Raw genomic sequence first — 17,704 nt, forward strand, 5'->3', positions numbered from 1 at the left:
AAGTCCTGCCAGTCCAATCTGATCAGCTTCTTTAACTGGGTAACGAAAAAGCTAGATATGGGAGAGTCCCTGGATGTCGTGTATTTGGACTTCAGTAAGGCTTTTGATAGTGTCCCACACCACAGGTTACTGAACAAGATGAGTTCATTGGGACTAGGAGAAACATTGACTGCTTGGGTTAAAAACTGGCTCAGTGGCAGACTTCAAAGGGTGGTGGTAAATGGTACTCCCTCCGAAACGTCGGAAGTGATCAGTGGAGTGCCGCAGGGCTCGGTCTTGGGTCCAGTCCTATTTGATATTTTTGTACGAGACCTGCCTAAGGGACTTCGAGGTAAAATTGCATTATTTGCCGATGACGCTAAACTGTGCAACGTAGTGGGCAAAGGCACCGTGTCCGACACTATGACGCAGGACCTACTTTTACTGGAACAATGTTCCACAACTTGGCAACTGAGTTTTTTTTTTTTTTTTTTTTAAATATATATTTATTGAATTTTTTTCAATATAATCAAGCATAACTTGTACAGAAAGGAAATTCAGCAAAAGAATTAATAATTAAACATATACTTCAATCAAACATCTAATATAAGCTAAATCTCTACTCAAGTCCACAATTAAGATCCAAGGTGGATGATGGGCAAGTAATACAAAGAAAATTTAAATTAAGTAAATTATTACTAGTAGACTGGAAATACACCTTTCCTTAATCTAAGCACTCATGTTCCATCTTTCTCCAAACATGAAGTTGATAGAAAGGTTGTCAGTTGAGATGGCTCAAAGAAGACAAATTTATGTGAACGATAGTTAATTACACATTTACATGGATGTCGCAAATAAAATGTAGCCCCTAGAGCCATAACACCAGGTTTCCTTAGCAAAAATTCACGTCTCCTCCACTGGGTCTCCTTGGCCAAATCTGGGAACATCTGTATTTTACAACCTAATGTTTATTCTTAAAGAAAAGTCTCAGCAGCCAGTTTTTATCTGGCGCGAGCGCTACTGTTATAAGTAAAGTTGCTGGTTCAGCCAATTCTTTATCCGATGTTTCCAGAATATTAGATAAATTCATAGAGTCCTGTCCCATATTCTGTTGTTGTTGTTGCTGTTGCAATTTCTTATTTGGAAGGTAATAAACTTTTGTAAATGGTGGTAATGTTTCTTCAGAAAGCTCCAATATTTCAATCATATAACGCTTAAGCATTTCTCTAGGGGCTATCATAGGCACCTTAGGAAAATTAATCAGCCTAAGATTGTTATTCCTGGAAAAATTTTCCATTACCTCCATTTTCCTTCTTAAATCAGTATTATCTTTAATTAGTGTCTCAATAGTTTGTTTAGAAACCTTTATATCTTGAAATGCATTCTGTATTGAGGTCTTAGAGTCCTCAATTTCACTTTTTAAGTCTTTAATGTCAGTCTCATGTTTGTTAATTTTGTTTTCAAATAGTTGTAATTGTGGACTTATAGACTTTGCCAAGTTAGCCACTAAATCCCAGAGAGAGTCCAATGTTACCTCCTGGGGCTTCTCTATTTGAAGAAAGTGTAACTTAGGTTTATTTAGCTCACCCACTGGCAAACTGTCTCTTCCAACGTCGTGTTTGGTTCCTGCTTCCCCCTCTGCTTCCTCCTCAGTCTCCGCATTCGGGCTTCCCTGCAGCAGCAGGGGCCCCGGCAACACAGTTCCCTCGTTGATCTCCTGAGCCTCCGGGAGGAGGTGAACTCCAACTTCCGGGAGTACCTCCGCTCGCGGCGAACTGGTAGACTGAGGGCGTGGGGGAGGTGCTCTCACGTCGGGGCTTAAGGATGTTTCTGGCCCCATAGAGAACGACGCAGACTCGCCGCCACTGCGCACCTCCTGCAGGGAACTCCCCGACGATATTGTTGGCGTTTGCTGCATTCTCCGAACAAGCTCCTCGATATTGCCGAAGACAGCCGTTCTAGAGCGCTGTGAGGCTCCACCAGTGCTCCTTCCTCTCCTCTTCGGCATGGCTAAGCAGGTAAAATTTTTACCAAGAAAAGTAAAATAAGTAAGACGAGCTTGGGGAGAGTGTGCTCAGACGTACTAGCATTCGGCCATCTTGGATCCGGCAACTGAGTTTTAATGCCAAAGAGTGTAAGGTTATGCACCTTGGCAGTGGAAACCCATGCTGAACCTACACCCTGAATGGTGAGACCTTAACAAGAACTGTGGCAGAACGGGACCTAGGAGTAATCATTAGTGAAGATATGAAGAATGCCAATCAGGTGGAGAAAGCTTCATCCAAGGCTAGACAAATGCTGGGTTGCATTCAAAGAAGTTTTGTCAGCCGAAGGCCTGAAGTTGTAATGCCGCTGTACAGGTCCATGGTGAGACTTCATCTGGAATATTGTGTTCAATTTTGGAGGCCACATTATCAAAAGGATGTGCTGTGAATGGAGTCGGTTTAGCGAATGGCCACTAGGATGGTCTCAGGACTCAAGGATCTCCCATCTAGGTAAGTTGCAGCTATACTCTCTCGAGGAACGCAGAGAGAGGAAAGACATGATAGAGACGTTCAAATATGTTACTGGCCGTTTTGAGGTGGAAGAAGATATCTTTTTCCTAAGGCAACAAGAGGGCATCCGTTCAAAATCAGGGGTGGGAGATTTCATGGTGACATTAGGAAGTATTTCTTCACCAAAAAGGTGGTGAGGCCAGCAATGTGCTCGATTTTAAGAAAAAATGGGATAAACATGTGGGTTCACTTCGAGGAAGTGCTTAGGGGGGAGGGTTCTTCGAGTGGGCAGACATGTTTGGCCGATGGCCTTTTTTTTGCCATCATATTCTATGCTTCTATGTTTTTATCCTCCTCCCATTAAAGCAGACCATTTCTATTTAGGTAATTAAGTTAGCAGGAAAAATGACAGCGACACTGGTTAGGCCCACATTCACTAAAGATAGCGACTCAGTCGCTCTTGGCCAATTCTCTGGCCGATTTTCAAACAACGACTGATTCACTATCAAGTTTGCATGCAAATGATTTGCACGGAGGTGCATGCAAACTCATTGACTCGATCGTCATTGTTTTGGCCAATCAGGGACTTCCTTAGGCTCCTCCCTAAGGAAGTCTCTGATTGGCTCGGACTCCTCAGGCTCCTCTCAAAGAGGAGCCCGAGGCACCTGAGCCAATCAGGGCCTTAGGCCCCTCCCCATGCATCATATGATGCAGCGGGGCCTACGGCCCGCATTGCTGACAGCGGCTGGCGGAGAAGCAGGAGGGACTGAGCACCCCTCCTGCTCCCGATTTAAAAGTATGGGGGAGGGGGAACCTGACCCGATGGCGGATCCCTTTGTGACCCGATTTCCCTCCGACCCGATTCACTAACCTCTCCTCTGATCCGATTCTGATCCATGCATGCAAATGAGGGGAAACGGCATGCAAAATAGGCAGGGATGCGATTCACAAAACTTTTCAGGGAATAGCGACTGGGCTGGCCTATCCAAAAAAAAAAAAAAAGAGCGACTGCTGAGGACCAGTCGCTCAAGTCCTTTCCGAATACCCTGCCTTCTGCCGCCTTGCTCTCTGCCTTGCTTCTCTGCTCTCAGACCCAAATCTCCTGCGTGCCCCGAATCTACTTCTCTCTCTTGCCTGCCCCGAATCTCCTGCCTGCCCCAAATCTCCTTCTCTCTCCTCCCTCCTCCCTGTCCCGAATCTCCTTCTCTCTCCTGCCTGCCCCGAACCTCCTTCTCTCGCCCGTCTGCCCCGAATCTCCTGCCTGCCCCAAATCTCCTTCTCTCTCCTGCCTGCCCTGATCTCTCCTGCTGCCCCGACTCTCCTGCCCTTCCCCGCAGTGCAAGCCCGTGGTTTTATCCCACGGGCTTAAAGCGGGTTAAAATCACAGGCTCGCAAAAAAGTTTAAAACAGTTAAAAAAATTAATTCTCTGACGGGCTCGGAGGGCCAGTGCATGAGCAGACCATCTACAGATGGTCTGCGCATGTGTCGGGATAGCTCTCTAGCGATCCATGCGGTGGGGGGGTGGGGGGGGGGTGTCAGTGATCATCCCCATTTGCATGCAGGCCTTTTGTGAATTTGTCAGCCTGCATGCAATTGGGCAAGGATCGGACACGGAATCGGGGTAGTGAATCTAGCCCAAAATCCTTATATTTTTTCTCAGCTGTTCTGTAAAGTGAGAAGCAGCAGCTAGCCTTTCATTTGAGATCTAAAAAAGTAAACCCCTGTTCTCTGTGTAGTGCTGCTTGCTTCCTCACCTTCTATCGGGGCATTTAGTGGTTTATCTTGTTTGTTTAAACTTCAGAAATATATTTTATGAATCTGTTGGGTTCCTTTTGCAGGCTTACCTCAAAAATTAAGACTAGTTAAAACCCAGAAAATTTCTCTTTTAACCTATAGCAAACACTATTTAATTGAGCTAATTGATAAGTGGGTCTAAAGTATAGCAAGATTTGGAGAACAGTGAGTGGTAGTTGGGACAGGCAGAGAGAAATCTAACGCCTCAGAAGTGCTGGGACTTCAAAGAGTATGATTATTTCAAAAGGAAGGCTAGTTAATGATTGGAATATGCAGTGTTTTCCTCTCAGGAAGGCAGCAGCAGCCATCACACTTCTGTACCCAAGTTAGGCCTGCTTTTTCCATACTGAAGCTCTTCCGCAGAGCAGCTGTATTTCATCCCTCCGCATTGAACCCATTCCTCTTCCTAACCTCCTAGAAGAGGACTGTTTGGTGCTCTGTAGCTCCACCTGCTGGTAGGTGATTGTCTGCTGTGTCTAAAAGTGAGACAATGGATCAGGTAAGACGGATTTTCTTTTGATGCCTGCTCGGTGGGAACAACCAAAGCGCACCGGGTGGTCCATCAGGAATTAAGGAGAAGAAATTAGCAAGTAAGAACAGTTCAGATGGTGACAGAGCAGAGCAGCCAACACAAATGTAGCAAAATCATATGTAGAGAGAGTTTGTGTAATTCAGCAATTGAGTTGCTACTCTATCGAATTTCTGCAATGTAGCCGCCTCTCTCTCCTATGGCAGTTTTCTGCTGTTTAAGTATAATTCTTTGTATGCCTTTGCTGGCTAGAGGAGGGCTAGTCGGTCTCCTGCTTGCCTTTCTTAGCAGGTGGTCTAGCTTAAGCTGTACATTCGTGTCACGCAAAAACTGTGCTTTAGAAGATCCCATTTTCTAGATTTCTAATCATTTCAGGGTCTGTCTAGCGCAGTATCCTCCTTCCAGTAGTGGCCAAGCCAGCTCACAAGTACCTAAAAAGTAGCAAGAGTCCATGCTATTTAACCTCAGGGACAAACAGGTCTACCATAACAGTTTATGGACTGTAACCAAACCTTCCTGTTAATCTTTCTGTGCCACGCTTTCTAGAGGGCCCTGTAATAGATAATTACAAAATTATTCCAAGTTACCATATCTGTTAAAAAGCAGTTTGTGAAGACTTCCTTAGACACCCATTTATCCATGGTTGAACACATGAACTTAGTGACAAAAAAGTGCTTTTTTGCACTATGGAAATTAAAGACTATTAAAAAATATTTTGACCCATTATTTTTTAGATTATTGGTACAGTCATTGGTCCTATCTATATTGGACTACTATAATATCATCTATTTGGGTGTACCTAAAAAAACTGAGAAAACTAAGAATAGTACAGAGTATGGCTGTCCGTTTAATATTTGGACTGAAGAAAATCGATCATATTAGTCCCTACTAAAAGGGTGAACAGAATGCTAGAAATGATAAAGAAGGGGATCACAAGCAGATCGGAGAAGGTTATCATGCCGCTGTACCGGGCCATGGTGCGCCCTCACCTGGAGTACAGCGTCCAGCACTGGTCACCGTACATGAAGAAGAACACGGTACTACTCGAAAGGGTCCAGAGAAGAGTAACTAAGATGGTTAAAGGGTTGGAGGAGTTGCCGTACAGCGAAAGATTAGAGAAACTGGACCTCTTCTCCCTCGAACAGAGGAGATTGAGAGGGGACATGATCGAAACATTCAAGGTACTGAAGGGAATAGAGTTAGTAGATAAGGACAGGTTGTTCACCCTCTCCAAGGTAATAATAATAATAATAATAATTTATTGTTTATATACCACCAAAGCCAAGGTAGTTCGAGGCGGTTTGCAATAAAGAAGAGCTGGACATACAGCGAAAAAAACAATGAAGTCTTTGAGTACAATACAATACAATGTAATATAGAAGAGCTGGACATATAGCGAGGAAAAAACAAGACACACGAAGTCTTTGAGAACATGACTGTTTGTACATAGTACGGTAACATTGTAGGGACGGGTTTACAATAAGAGTAAGTCAAAAGGAAGAGAAGGTAGTACAGTGTGGGGTAAGCAATGAAGGCTTTGGGAATTCTTGGTCAATAGGAAGTAGATCGAGGCGATTTGCAAAGAATGGAATGTCATACAGTGTGGGATAAGCAGTGAAGACTTTAGGAATTCTTGGTCACAAATCGGTTGAACAGTTTGGTTTTGATTAGTTTTCTGAAGTTGAGGTAGGATGAGGAGTGCATGATGGTGCTGCTTAGCCAGTCGTTCTGTAGACTTGCTCGGAAGGCAAGCGTTCTGTCAAGGAATCTTTTGTATCGGCAGGTTTTTATTGTAGGGTGGCTGAACATGCGTATTCTGCGTGTAGGCCTGGTGGAGCAGTCTAGTTTGAAATGGGAGACCAGGTACAGAGGGGCCAGACCGAGAGTGGATTTGAAACAGAGGCATGCGAATTTGAACAATACTCTTACCTCCAGGGGCAACCAGTGGAGTTTTTGGTGTAGGGGGTTATGTGGTCCCATTTCTTTAGGCCGAAAATCAGTCGCACAGCTGAGTTTTGTATGATTCAGAGTTTTTGAATGGTTTTCTTGAGCGACCCCAGATAAATAATATTGCAATAGTCAAGTAGGTTTAGGATGGAGGATTGCACCAGTAGGCGGAATGATGTTGAGTCGAAGTATTTTCTGATGGTTCTAAGTTTCCATAGTGTCGAGAAGCCTTTTCTAATTAGAAGCTCTGAATGTGAATCTAGGGTGAGGTAGCGGTCCAGTGTCACTCCTAGGATTTTTATGGTATCGACAATAGGGAAGTTATCCCAGGACAAGCAGGCAGGTATTCTCACTAGTGGGTGATGTCATCCGACAGAGCCCCGATACGGACATCTTGCAAGCATGTCTTGCTTGAAGAAACTCAGAAGTTTCGAGATGCCCGCACCGCGCATGCGCCAGTGCCTTCCCGCCCGATGTACCGGGCGCGTCTCCTCAGTTCTTTTCTTTCCGCGGAGCTGAGAAGTTCTCTTCAATTCTGCGCTGACTGAAATTTCAGTATTTTGCCTTCTTTCCCCGCGTTTTATTGTTTTACTTACTTTCTTTGACTTTTATTTCTATTTAAAAAAAAAAAAAAAAAAAAAAAAGTTACAATTATTTCGTCCGGTGGTTCGGCCGGGCCGGCCTCGTGGCTGCGACCTAGCTCCTTCGACCTAGCAACGTCACTTTTCCGGCCTATGTCCCGGCCTATCACCGGTTTTAAAAAGTGCAGCAAGTGCCAGCGTGCGATTTCGTTGACGGACCCACACCGGCGCTGTCTTCAGTGTCTTGGTCCAGAACACATTCCGAAATCGTGCCGGCCTTGTTCCACGCTCACAGCGCGCTCTTTTAAACGGCGCTGCTTACTTTGGGAGTCCATGTTTAAGATGGAGTCTTCTAAGGAGCCATCTGCTTCGACCTCGACAGATGTTTCACCGGTCTGTTCGAAGCCTGCATCTGCGACTCATGCATCGAGCATCGTGAAGCCAGCATCGTTCACACCGGCTTCTGCATCGAGTTCAGCATCGGTTCCTGCTCCCGTCTCCTCGGTTCAGGTACCGCCTTCCACTGTTCCTCCCGTGGTCATAAAAGTGCCCAAAGCTACCAAGCAGAAGCACTCGACCACGAAGGAACGCGATGACCGTGCAGGAGGACCCCCTTTCGGTGCGGATCCCTCCATATCGGCATCGCTTAAATCCCTGCTCGAAGCTCAATTTGTTGAGCTCATGCGGACGATGGGACCGAGGCTTATCGCTAATATTCAGGGCGATACTACGGTCCCGGTCCCGGAGAGCGGTCCGCCCCCTCCTCCTCCTCCTCGTCGTTCGATTTCCCTGCTCGACGAGGGGGAGCGGCGGAGGGCGGCGGAACCCACTAGGCGGGCTTCCCTTTCTGACATGCCGCCTTTAGAGCCCATTACACCTCCACGTCACCAGGGTACTACATCGGCCCCTGATAATCGGAGTCCTGGGCATACTGCATCGCAGGAGGAGTTCTTTCGCACTCCATACCAGACTTGGGTGGCACTGCGTGAGTCGGCATCGTTGCCTCCCATGCGCTCCACTGCATCGAGTCCAATCCATTCCTTCGAGGCTTCAAGGGATCGATCGATGCATCGAAGATCACGTTCCCCATCCCGGCATCGGGAGGGGCATCGATCTCGACATTCTTCTAGACACTCCTCGCGTCATTCGGAGGTGTCTCCACAGAAGAAAATGCAGCGTATGGGATACTCATCCTCAGATTTATCCCAGCCAGAGGGACCGGAGTATGAAGAACCATCTACCTCATACTCTCCATGCCGCTCCCAGCTCTCCCTGGAACCGGAGGCTTCCACGTCTTCTAGTCCGTCTCGCCGGCCGGCCTTGGCGGACCAACTTTCCTTTTCATCCTTTCTCAGACAGATGGCGGATGACTTGGATGTGACCTTAGATACTGGGTCGAAGTACTCTAAGGAGTATCTGGACACCATGCATTTACCTCATCCTCCGGCGGAGACACTTCGGCTTCCCCTGCATAAGTTACTTGACCAGACTCTCATGCGGTGTTTGGAGACACCGTATTCCATACCTGCGGTACCTAGCAAGTTGGATGCTCGATACCGCATCGTGCACCACAAGGGGTTTGAGGGAGCTCAACTCTCTCATCAGTCCCTCCTAGTCGAGTCTTCCCTTAAACGTTCGCACCCCTCCCAAGTCTACGCTTCCGTGCCTCCTGGCAGGGAAGGGAGAACGATGGATAAGTTTGGTAGACGTATCTATCAAAATTCAATGATGGCGACTCGAGTGCTCAATTACAATTTTTTCTTCTCGTCCTATTTGGATTTTTTCTTGCCGGTACTCCGCAAGTTCACACCTTTCATCGATGCTGAGGCTCGGTTTGAGTTTGAGGAGGTGGTGGCGACCCTGTCCCAGTTGCGCCTCCAATTGATGCAATCCTCCTATGATGCTTTCGAGCTCTCGGCTCGTGCTGCGGCCTGCTCGGTCGCCATGCGTCGACTGGCTTGGCTTCGCACCATTGATATGGATCCGAATCTCCAAGACAGACTTGCAAATGTGCCTTGTGCGGGAGCGGATCTGTTCGATGAGTCTGTCGAGACTGTTACTAAAAAACTGTCAGACCACGAAAAATCTTTCCAGTCTATCATGAGGCCTAAGCCTAAACCACAACAGTCTCGTCCTTCTAGACCGCCTATAATCTACCAAAGGCGTTATCAACCGAGGCAGGCCCCTCCTGCGAGACAGCCTGCAAAGCGACAGCCGCCTCAGAAGACTCAGCAAAAGCCTCAGATGCCGGCTGCTCCCAAGGCTACTCAGCCTTTTTGACTCTCCTCCAGGGAGCATAACCGATCTCGTTCTGTCTACCCCATATTTTCCCATAGGGGGTCGCCTCCATCATTTTTGTCATCGATGGGAGGCGATCACCACGGACCTCTGGGTCCTCTCCATCGTAAGAGAGGGATACTCTCTTCATTTCCAACGGGTTCCCCCGGACCATCCTCCAAGAGAGTATCCTTCCAACTCCACACAGACCGCTCTTCTTCTCCAGGAAGCTCAGGCTTTGCTCCGGCTTCGGGCCGTCGAGCCGGTACCGGTAGATCAACGAAACCAGGGGTTTTACTCCCGGTACTTTCTGGTCCCGAAGAAGACGGGCGATCTGCGTCCCATTTTGGACCTTCGGGTCCTCAACAAGTTTTTGGTCAGGGAACGGTTCCGCATGCTGACCCTTGCCTCTCTTTATCCCCTCATCGAGCAGAACGATTGGTTATGCTCTCTGGACCTCAAGGAGGCCTACACTCACATCCCGATTCATCCGGCCTCCCGCAAGTTCCTCAGATTCCGGGTGGGACATCTGCATCTGCAGTATCGAGTGCTTCCCTTCGGCCTCTCTTCGTCGCCCAGAGTCTTCACGAAGTGTCTGGTAGTGGTGGCCGCTGCACTCCAGAACATGGGTCTCCAGGTGTTCCCATACCTCGACGACTGGCTCATCAAGGCCCCGTCCGCTCCCAAGGTCATTTCGGCGACCTTGACTACCATTTGTTTTCTGCAGAGCTTGGGCTTCGAGATCAACTTTCCAAAGTCCCATCTTCAGCCCACCCAGTCTCTCCCCTTCATAGGGGCTGTCCTGGATACCATTCAACTTCGAGCATTCCTTCCTCCTCCACGCTTACATGCTCTTCTTCTACTCTGCCAGTCAGTGTCTTCTCGCCAATCCATCTCAGCGAGACACATGATGGTCCTTTTAGGCCACATGGCATCTACAGTTCATGTGACGCCTTTTGCCAGACTACATCTCAGGATCCCTCAATGGACTCTGGCATCTCAGTGGACTCAGGTGTCCGACCCGTTATCTCGTCACATTGTGGTCACTCCTGCTCTACGGCAGTCTCTTCTCTGGTGGATGACCTCTTCGAATCTATCCAGAGGTTTGCTGTTTCATTCTCCTCCCCATCAGAAAGTTCTAACGACCGATTCATCGAACTATGCATGGGGGGCCCATCTGGATGGTCTTCGCACTCAGGGGTTCTGGACCAGTGCGGAACGACTCCATCAAATCAATCTTCTGGAGCTCAGGGCCATCTTCAATGCTCTCCAAGCTTTTCAACATCTGCTTCACGACATGGTGGTCCTTATTCGCACAGACAATCAGGTCGCCATGTATTATGTCAACAAACAAGGGGGCACGGGCTCGGCCCCTCTTTGTCAGGAAGCTCTTCGAGTCTGGGATTGGGCGGTTCGCCACAACACCTTCCTCAGAGCAGTCTACATTCAGGGGAAGGACAACGTCTTGGCAGACAAATTGAGTCGTCTACTTCAACCTCACGAATGGACGCTCCACTCCGACCCCCTTCATCAGATCTTTGCTCAGTGGGGGACACCTCAGATAGACCTCTTTGCAGCCCCCCACAACTTCAAGCTGCCTCAATTTTGCTCCAGGATCTACACTCCTCATCGCCTAGAGGCAGATGCTTTTCTGCTGGATTGGAGCAAACGTTTCCTATATGCGTTTCCTCCTTTTCCTCTCATTCAAAAGACTCTAGTCAAATTGAGATTAGACCATGCCACCATGATTCTGATTGCTCCTCGGTGGCCCAGACAACCTTGGTTCTCCCTTCTACTTCAACTCAGCAGCAGGGAGCCAGTACTTCTTCCAGTGTTTCCTTCACTACTCACTCAACATCAAGGTTCACTACTTCATCCCAATCTGCAGTCCCTCCACCTGACAGCTTGGTTCCTTTCAACATAACTCCTCACCAGTTCTCTCAAGCAGTGAGGGAGGTCTTGGAGGCTTCCAGGAAGCCTGCTACTCGACAATGCTATTCCCAAAAATGGACTAGATTCTCTTCCTGGTGTATTTCCAATGCCACGGAACCTCAGCGAGCTTCCCTATCTTCTGTATTGGATTATCTTCTACACCTGTCCCAGTCTGGCCTCAAGTCTACCTCTATACGAGTCCACCTGAGTGCTATTGCGGCTTTCCATCAGCCTCTACAAGGGAAACCTTTGTCTGCTCATCCTGTGGTTTCCAAATTTATGAAAGGACTTTTTCATGTCAACCCTCCTCTCAAACCTCCTCCTGTGGTTTGGGATCTCAATGTTGTCCTGTCTCATCTTATGAAGCCTCCGTTTGAACCTCTCAACACGGCTCCACTCAAGTATCTCACCTGGAAGGTGGTTTTTCTAGTGGCCCTCACGTCAGCTCGTCGGGTCAGTGAGCTTCAGGCCCTAGTGGCGGATCCACCGTTCACCGTATTCCATCATGACAAGGTGGTTCTCCGTACTCATCCAAAATTCTTACCTAAAGTGGTCTCTGAATTTCACATCAACCAATCCATCGTGCTTCTGGTGTTCTTTCCAAAGCCTCATTCTCATCCTGGGGAATCTGCTTTGCACACTCTGGACTGTAAACGTGCTCTAGCTTTCTACTTGGATCGCACAAAGCCACACAGAACTGCTCCTCAACTTTTCGTCTCCTTTGATCCAAACAAGTTGGGACGACCGGTATCGAAGCGCACCATCTCCAACTGGATGGCGGCTTGTATCTCTTCCTGCTATGCCCAGGCTGGATTATCCCTTCCCTGTAAGGTCACAGCCCATAAGGTCAGAGCAATGGCAGCCTCTGTAGCCTTCCTCAGATCGACACCGATTGAGGAGATTTGTAAGGCTGCCACTTGGTCCTCGGTTCATACATTCACCTCTCATTATTGTCTGGATACTTTCTCCAGACGGGATGGACAGTTTGGCCAAACAGTGTTACAAAATTTGTTCTCTTAAGTTGCCAACTCTCCCACCATCCCATTGGGGTTAGCTTGGAGGTCACCCACTAGTGAGAATACCTGCCTGCTTGTCCTGGGATAAAGCAATGTTACTTACCGTAACAGTTGTTATCCAGGGACAGCAGGCAGCTATTCTCACGTCCCACCCACCTCCCCTGGGTTGGCTTCTCAGGCTAGCTACCTGAACTGAGGAGACGCGCCCGGTACATCGGGCGGGAAGGCACTGGCGCATGCGCGGTGCGGGCATCTCGAAACTTCTGAGTTTCTTCAAGCAAGACATGCTTGCAAGATGTCCGTATCGGGGCTCTGTCGGATGACATCACCCACTAGTGAGAATAGCTGCCTGCTGTCCCTGGATAACAACTGTTACGGTAAGTAACATTGCTATCTGACCATTCAGGGTTATTGTTGTATCTTTGATTTTGTCATTTGGGCTTGCCAGGAATAATTTGGGTTTTTTGGGGTTGAGTTTCAGTTTGAACTCTGTCATCCATGTTTCGATTTGTTTTAGAGTTAGTGCTAGATGGATCTTCATCTCAGGGGTCAGGCTTGTTAGGGGCAGGATTATGCTGATATCGTCGGCGTAGATGTGGAATTTGATTTTTGCTTTTTGCAGTAGATTTGCCAATGGGGCTAGGTAAATATTGAACAGAGTGGGGGATAGGGGGGAACCCTGTGGGACACCGCATGGATTGTCCCAGCTGGAGGATTGGATATTGTCGCTATAGACTTGGTACGTTCGTTTAGTCAAGAAGCCTCGGAACCATTTTAGTACTTTGCCTGAGAGACCAATTGTCTCCAAGCAGTCAATCGACTAAGGTGTGATCGACTAAGTCGAAGGCGCTGCTTAAGTCTAGTTGAAGGATTAGTGCACTAGAGCCTTGGCTGAATAGGTTCAGGAGGGAATCCAGTAATGAGGCAATAACCGTTTCCTGCTGAACCCGGATCGAAAGCCTGATTGGTTGTTGTGAAGAATGTTGAATTTGTCCAGGTAAAATACTAAATCCTGGTTTAGCAGGCCTTCCATCAGCTTTACAAAGAAGGGAATGTTTGCGATGGGCCTGTAGTTGGATGTCAGCTTGATGGATTCCTTGGGATTTTTTACAATAGGTGTGATCAGATGTGACCTAACTCCTCGGGAAATGTACCCGACAGTAATAGGGAGGAGAGCCAATCGTATAACGAGGCTTTGAAGGGGACTGGAGCAGCTTTCATGACATTTGGTGGGCAGCTGTCTAATCTGCAGTATGAATCGGCGTATTTTGAGAAGAATTTGCTGAAGTGATTCCAGGTAGGGATAGAGAAGTTGTTCCAGTACATGTCTATTCTGGGATCATTTGTATATTGGGCGACAGGGTAGTTCAGATGGTTGGATGTGGAGGATGGTAGGTTGGATCTTAAGACATTGATTTTGTTGTTAAAGAATTCAGCCAGAGCATCTGCTGAAGGAGGGGAGTCTGTGGTGTGGCGTGAAAAGGCCTGTGTATCATATAGATTGATAACTAGTTTAAATAGGTTCTTGGTGTTGGTATTGGGATAGTCTATTTTTTTTGCGTAGAAGTTTGTGCGTTTTGTAGTTATGAGATTTTTGTATTCTTTCAGTTTTAGTCTCCAGTTTGTTCTTTCTATGTTATCGCCAGATTTCAGCCATTGTCTTTCCAGTTTTCGTAGTTCTTGTTTCACTGATCCTAACTCGGCGTCGAACCAGCCGTCTAGGTTTTGGTTTCTTGTTCTTCTTAGTTTGATGGGGGCTATCTTGTTAAGAATCTGCGTGCTTGTATTGGTCCAGGTATCTATAAATTTAACAATTTTATATTGACTATCCTTGAGAAATATGTATTTTGTAAATCGCCGATTGTCCAGTTCTCTTCAGTATAAACTGCCTAGAAGTCATATGATTGTGGCGGTATAGAAGAATAAAGTTATGTTATGTTATGTAAATGAAAATGAAAATGATTTTAACCTAAGAGTTAATTTTTTTAGGGGAGCTTGGTTAACGTTCCTTTTCAATATTCTACAGTAACTCAGGCCTAGATTCTCAAAAAAAACGCCTTAAAAAGTGATAGTCTGCTATTACAGCTGTTCTGATAGCAAATTTAAAAAAGCGAGTCAGTCTCCAAAAATCACTCATGTAAATGAGTCGGTGAAGAGTAGTGAAGACTCGCTAAATTTGCATGTGCCCATCACTGGTGATAGCGATGGGCACATGCACAGAAAAAAAGCGAAACACCCCCCCCCCCCCCACACACACACACAACAGCGGGAGAGATGTCCCACTGCCAACCAAGAACACCCCCCTCCCTCCCCAGCAGTGGGAGAGATGCCCATTCCCATTGCCAGAAAACACCTCTCCCCCCACACATTGGGAGAGATGCTCACTCTCTCCCGCCACCAAGCGACCCTCCCTCCCCCCCCAGCAGCGGGAGAGATGCTCACTCTCTTCCGCTGACATACAACACCCCCCCTCCTCTGACACCCCCTGTCTCTGATGCCCTTCCCCCTTACCTCTATGTAGATGTCTGACTGGAGGGATGCAGATTACCTCCAGCCAGCTGGCTCACCACTTCAAAATGGGCCTTCACCTCTCCAGTGCATCCTGGGATGCACCAGGGAGGGGTCTGAGTCTCTGATTGGCCCAAGTTGTTTAAGGCTCTTCCTCCCTGGATGCACCAGGAAGGGGCCTAAGGTTCTGATTGGCCCAGACACCCCATAGGAGGGGCCTTAAGCATCTGGGTCAATCAGAACCTCAGACCCTTCCTTGGTGCATTCCAAGATGCACTGGGATGGGGAAGGCCCATTTTGAAGTGATGGGCCAGCTGGCTGGAGGGAATCCGCGTACCTCTGGTCAGACATCTATATGAAGGTGAGGGGGGGGCATTGGAGGCAGTGGGAGAGAGTGGGCATCTTTCACACTGCAGTGTGTGTGGGAGGGGGCGGGCATGCAGTGGTTTCGCTTGGCAGCCGGAGTGTGTGGGCATCTTTCACGCTGCTGGCGGGGGGGGGGAGTCATCATCACTGCTTTTCTAGCAGTCTCTGACACTGCCATGCTGGGGTTTAAAACTGTACCGGCACCCCTGAACCAGTTGCTTATTTTTATCGCCAAAAGCCGACGGTTTTAGAAAATGGCTCGGCATTTAAGAATCCACCGGAGTGCTCATTTCAGTGTTGGAGACGGATAGAAATGTCACTAAAGACAGAGATAATCCCTTTTGATAATCCACTACTAAACACAGAAAACAGTTTTGAGAATCTGCACCTCAGTCAATATGATTAGGTCCTGTACTTAAGTAAAAGCTTTTTTTTACTTGTAGAGAGGTACAGGGTCTTTCTTATTTGTTACTTTTACTCGGTAAAATCTGATGCTTGCAGTAAAAAGTAAAAGCAGAATTCTCAGAGGGAGAAATGAAAATTGAACTCCAGCCCAAGTTCTTTAGGCACCTCTTATGGAGCAATTGATGGGCTGTAAAATTCAATTTGTGACCTCAGTGGGAGGTTTTCAAAGCACTTGTCTGTAGAGGAGAAAACCACATTTAGATTCAAAAGTAGGTTCACCCTGTCCCTTAAAATTTTTTCTACAAATCTTATTTAATTTCCATCCTCAAATATTTCTGTCCAATTCAGTCTGTCCTCAGCCCCAGCTAAAACTACCTTCCTGGCAATTGCCTTGTGGCTTCTAAATTGCGAGCATCTTGTCCGCTTGATTGAGTTGCATGCCAGTACAGAATAATCATCTCTCAATTGTTTCCCCCCCTTTTTTTTAGGCCCGTTACAAACAGAGCCTGGATCCTACTGTGGATGAAGTTAAGAAGTTGTGCACCTCCCTACGCCGCAATGCCAAGGAAGAGCGGGTCCTCTTCCACTATAATGGACATGGTGTCCCTCGGCCAACGGTTAATGGCGAGATCTGGGTTTTCAACAAGGTATGTTCACTCATATTCATGTGTATGTGGGCAGAGAGCACAGGTGAAAAGTGTAAATGGCCCTTGGCAGGAAATGACCACTTTGAAATGCCAAACGAAGTCTCATTGCATCAATTTCTGATGATTTTTTAGTATTTTAACCTGTCGTATGATTCAATTGAATGTTGTCTCCTGATGTAAATTGCTGACCATGTTTGTAGAGGTTAGATGGAAGAGGAAAAGGTTATGAACATTTAGGAATTGTACAGTTCTTGCATTAGCAGAAGACGGACATACACGCTTCCAACTAACCAGCTCAGAGTGATTTACAAATAAGGTTTATATCAAGATTTAATAAGCTATATTTGTAATAAAAATGAATACAAATGATATTTGATATGTACAAATTAAGTCCAAGTAGGTAATGGTGGGACCATGTGCATCTTTGGAGGTATAACAAAGCAGAGGTTTAGGGATAAGGCGTTAAGGTGAGTGGACACGGTGAAGTTACATGGAAGCATTAGGGAAGACCTCATGGGAAAAGACATTGTTCAGTTTTCTTCAAGACACACACCAAGCTAGTCTGGTTTTCAAGATATCCGAAATGAATCTGCCTTAAGTTAAATTTACATGCGCTGCCTGCATTGTATGCAAATCTGTTAAGCATATTCATTGCGGATACCCTTGGTGTGTCTTGAGGGCTGGGTTGAGAACCCCTGGCGTAAGGGCTGAAGAGTGCAGCTTAGAGGTGAATGGAGACCACTTTTAGTCCAAAAGTTGTTTTGAAGGACCAGGTTTCTAGGACTTTTCTGAATATTATCAGATTGCTCAATGGTAGAGAGTTCCAAAAGGCTGGAATTGAGCCTGAAAAAGATTTCTGCTGCTTTGGCACCAGGACAATTAGGCAGTTTTGGGTTAGAGTTCTGAGAACAAGAAGATGTTTAAGGACTGAAATGATGGCCTAGCTGAAGCAGGGCAGCGCATCACCTTTGGTTGTAAAGATCAGCACAGGGATTTTGAGCTTGTGGGATTTTTTTTTAGGATGGCTGGAGCAATCCATTGCCCTCGGCTTCATTCAAGCTCTGAAAGAGCTACAGGAACTGGCCAAGTGTTTTGGAATTCAGGTGATCTAGTGTGGAAGTCATGCAAGCCTGGATGACTAGCAAAGGTTATGCCATCAAGGAAGGCTGATCTAGATAGAAACATAGAATATGACGGCAGAAAAGGGCCACTGGCCCAACAAGTCTG

The 17,704-nt window shown here is 47.0% G+C and overlaps 1 protein-coding gene across 3 annotated transcripts in view; it reads left to right on the plus strand.

The window, feature by feature from the left end:
* Nucleotides 1-17,704, plus strand: part of RPTOR (regulatory associated protein of MTOR complex 1) — a 496,675-nt gene that overhangs the window by 168,902 nt on the left and 310,069 nt on the right. For all 3 annotated transcript variants that reach the window (XM_033960074.1, XM_033960072.1, XM_033960073.1), the window contains exon 4: nucleotides 16,319-16,477. In XM_033960074.1, coding sequence (XP_033815965.1) covers nucleotides 16,319-16,477 — 159 coding nt within the window. The remainder of the gene's footprint in view (nucleotides 1-16,318; nucleotides 16,478-17,704) is intronic.

This window comes from Geotrypetes seraphini, chromosome 10, assembly GCF_902459505.1.
Source record: "Geotrypetes seraphini chromosome 10, aGeoSer1.1, whole genome shotgun sequence".
Taxonomy (NCBI): Eukaryota; Metazoa; Chordata; class Amphibia; order Gymnophiona; family Dermophiidae; genus Geotrypetes; species Geotrypetes seraphini.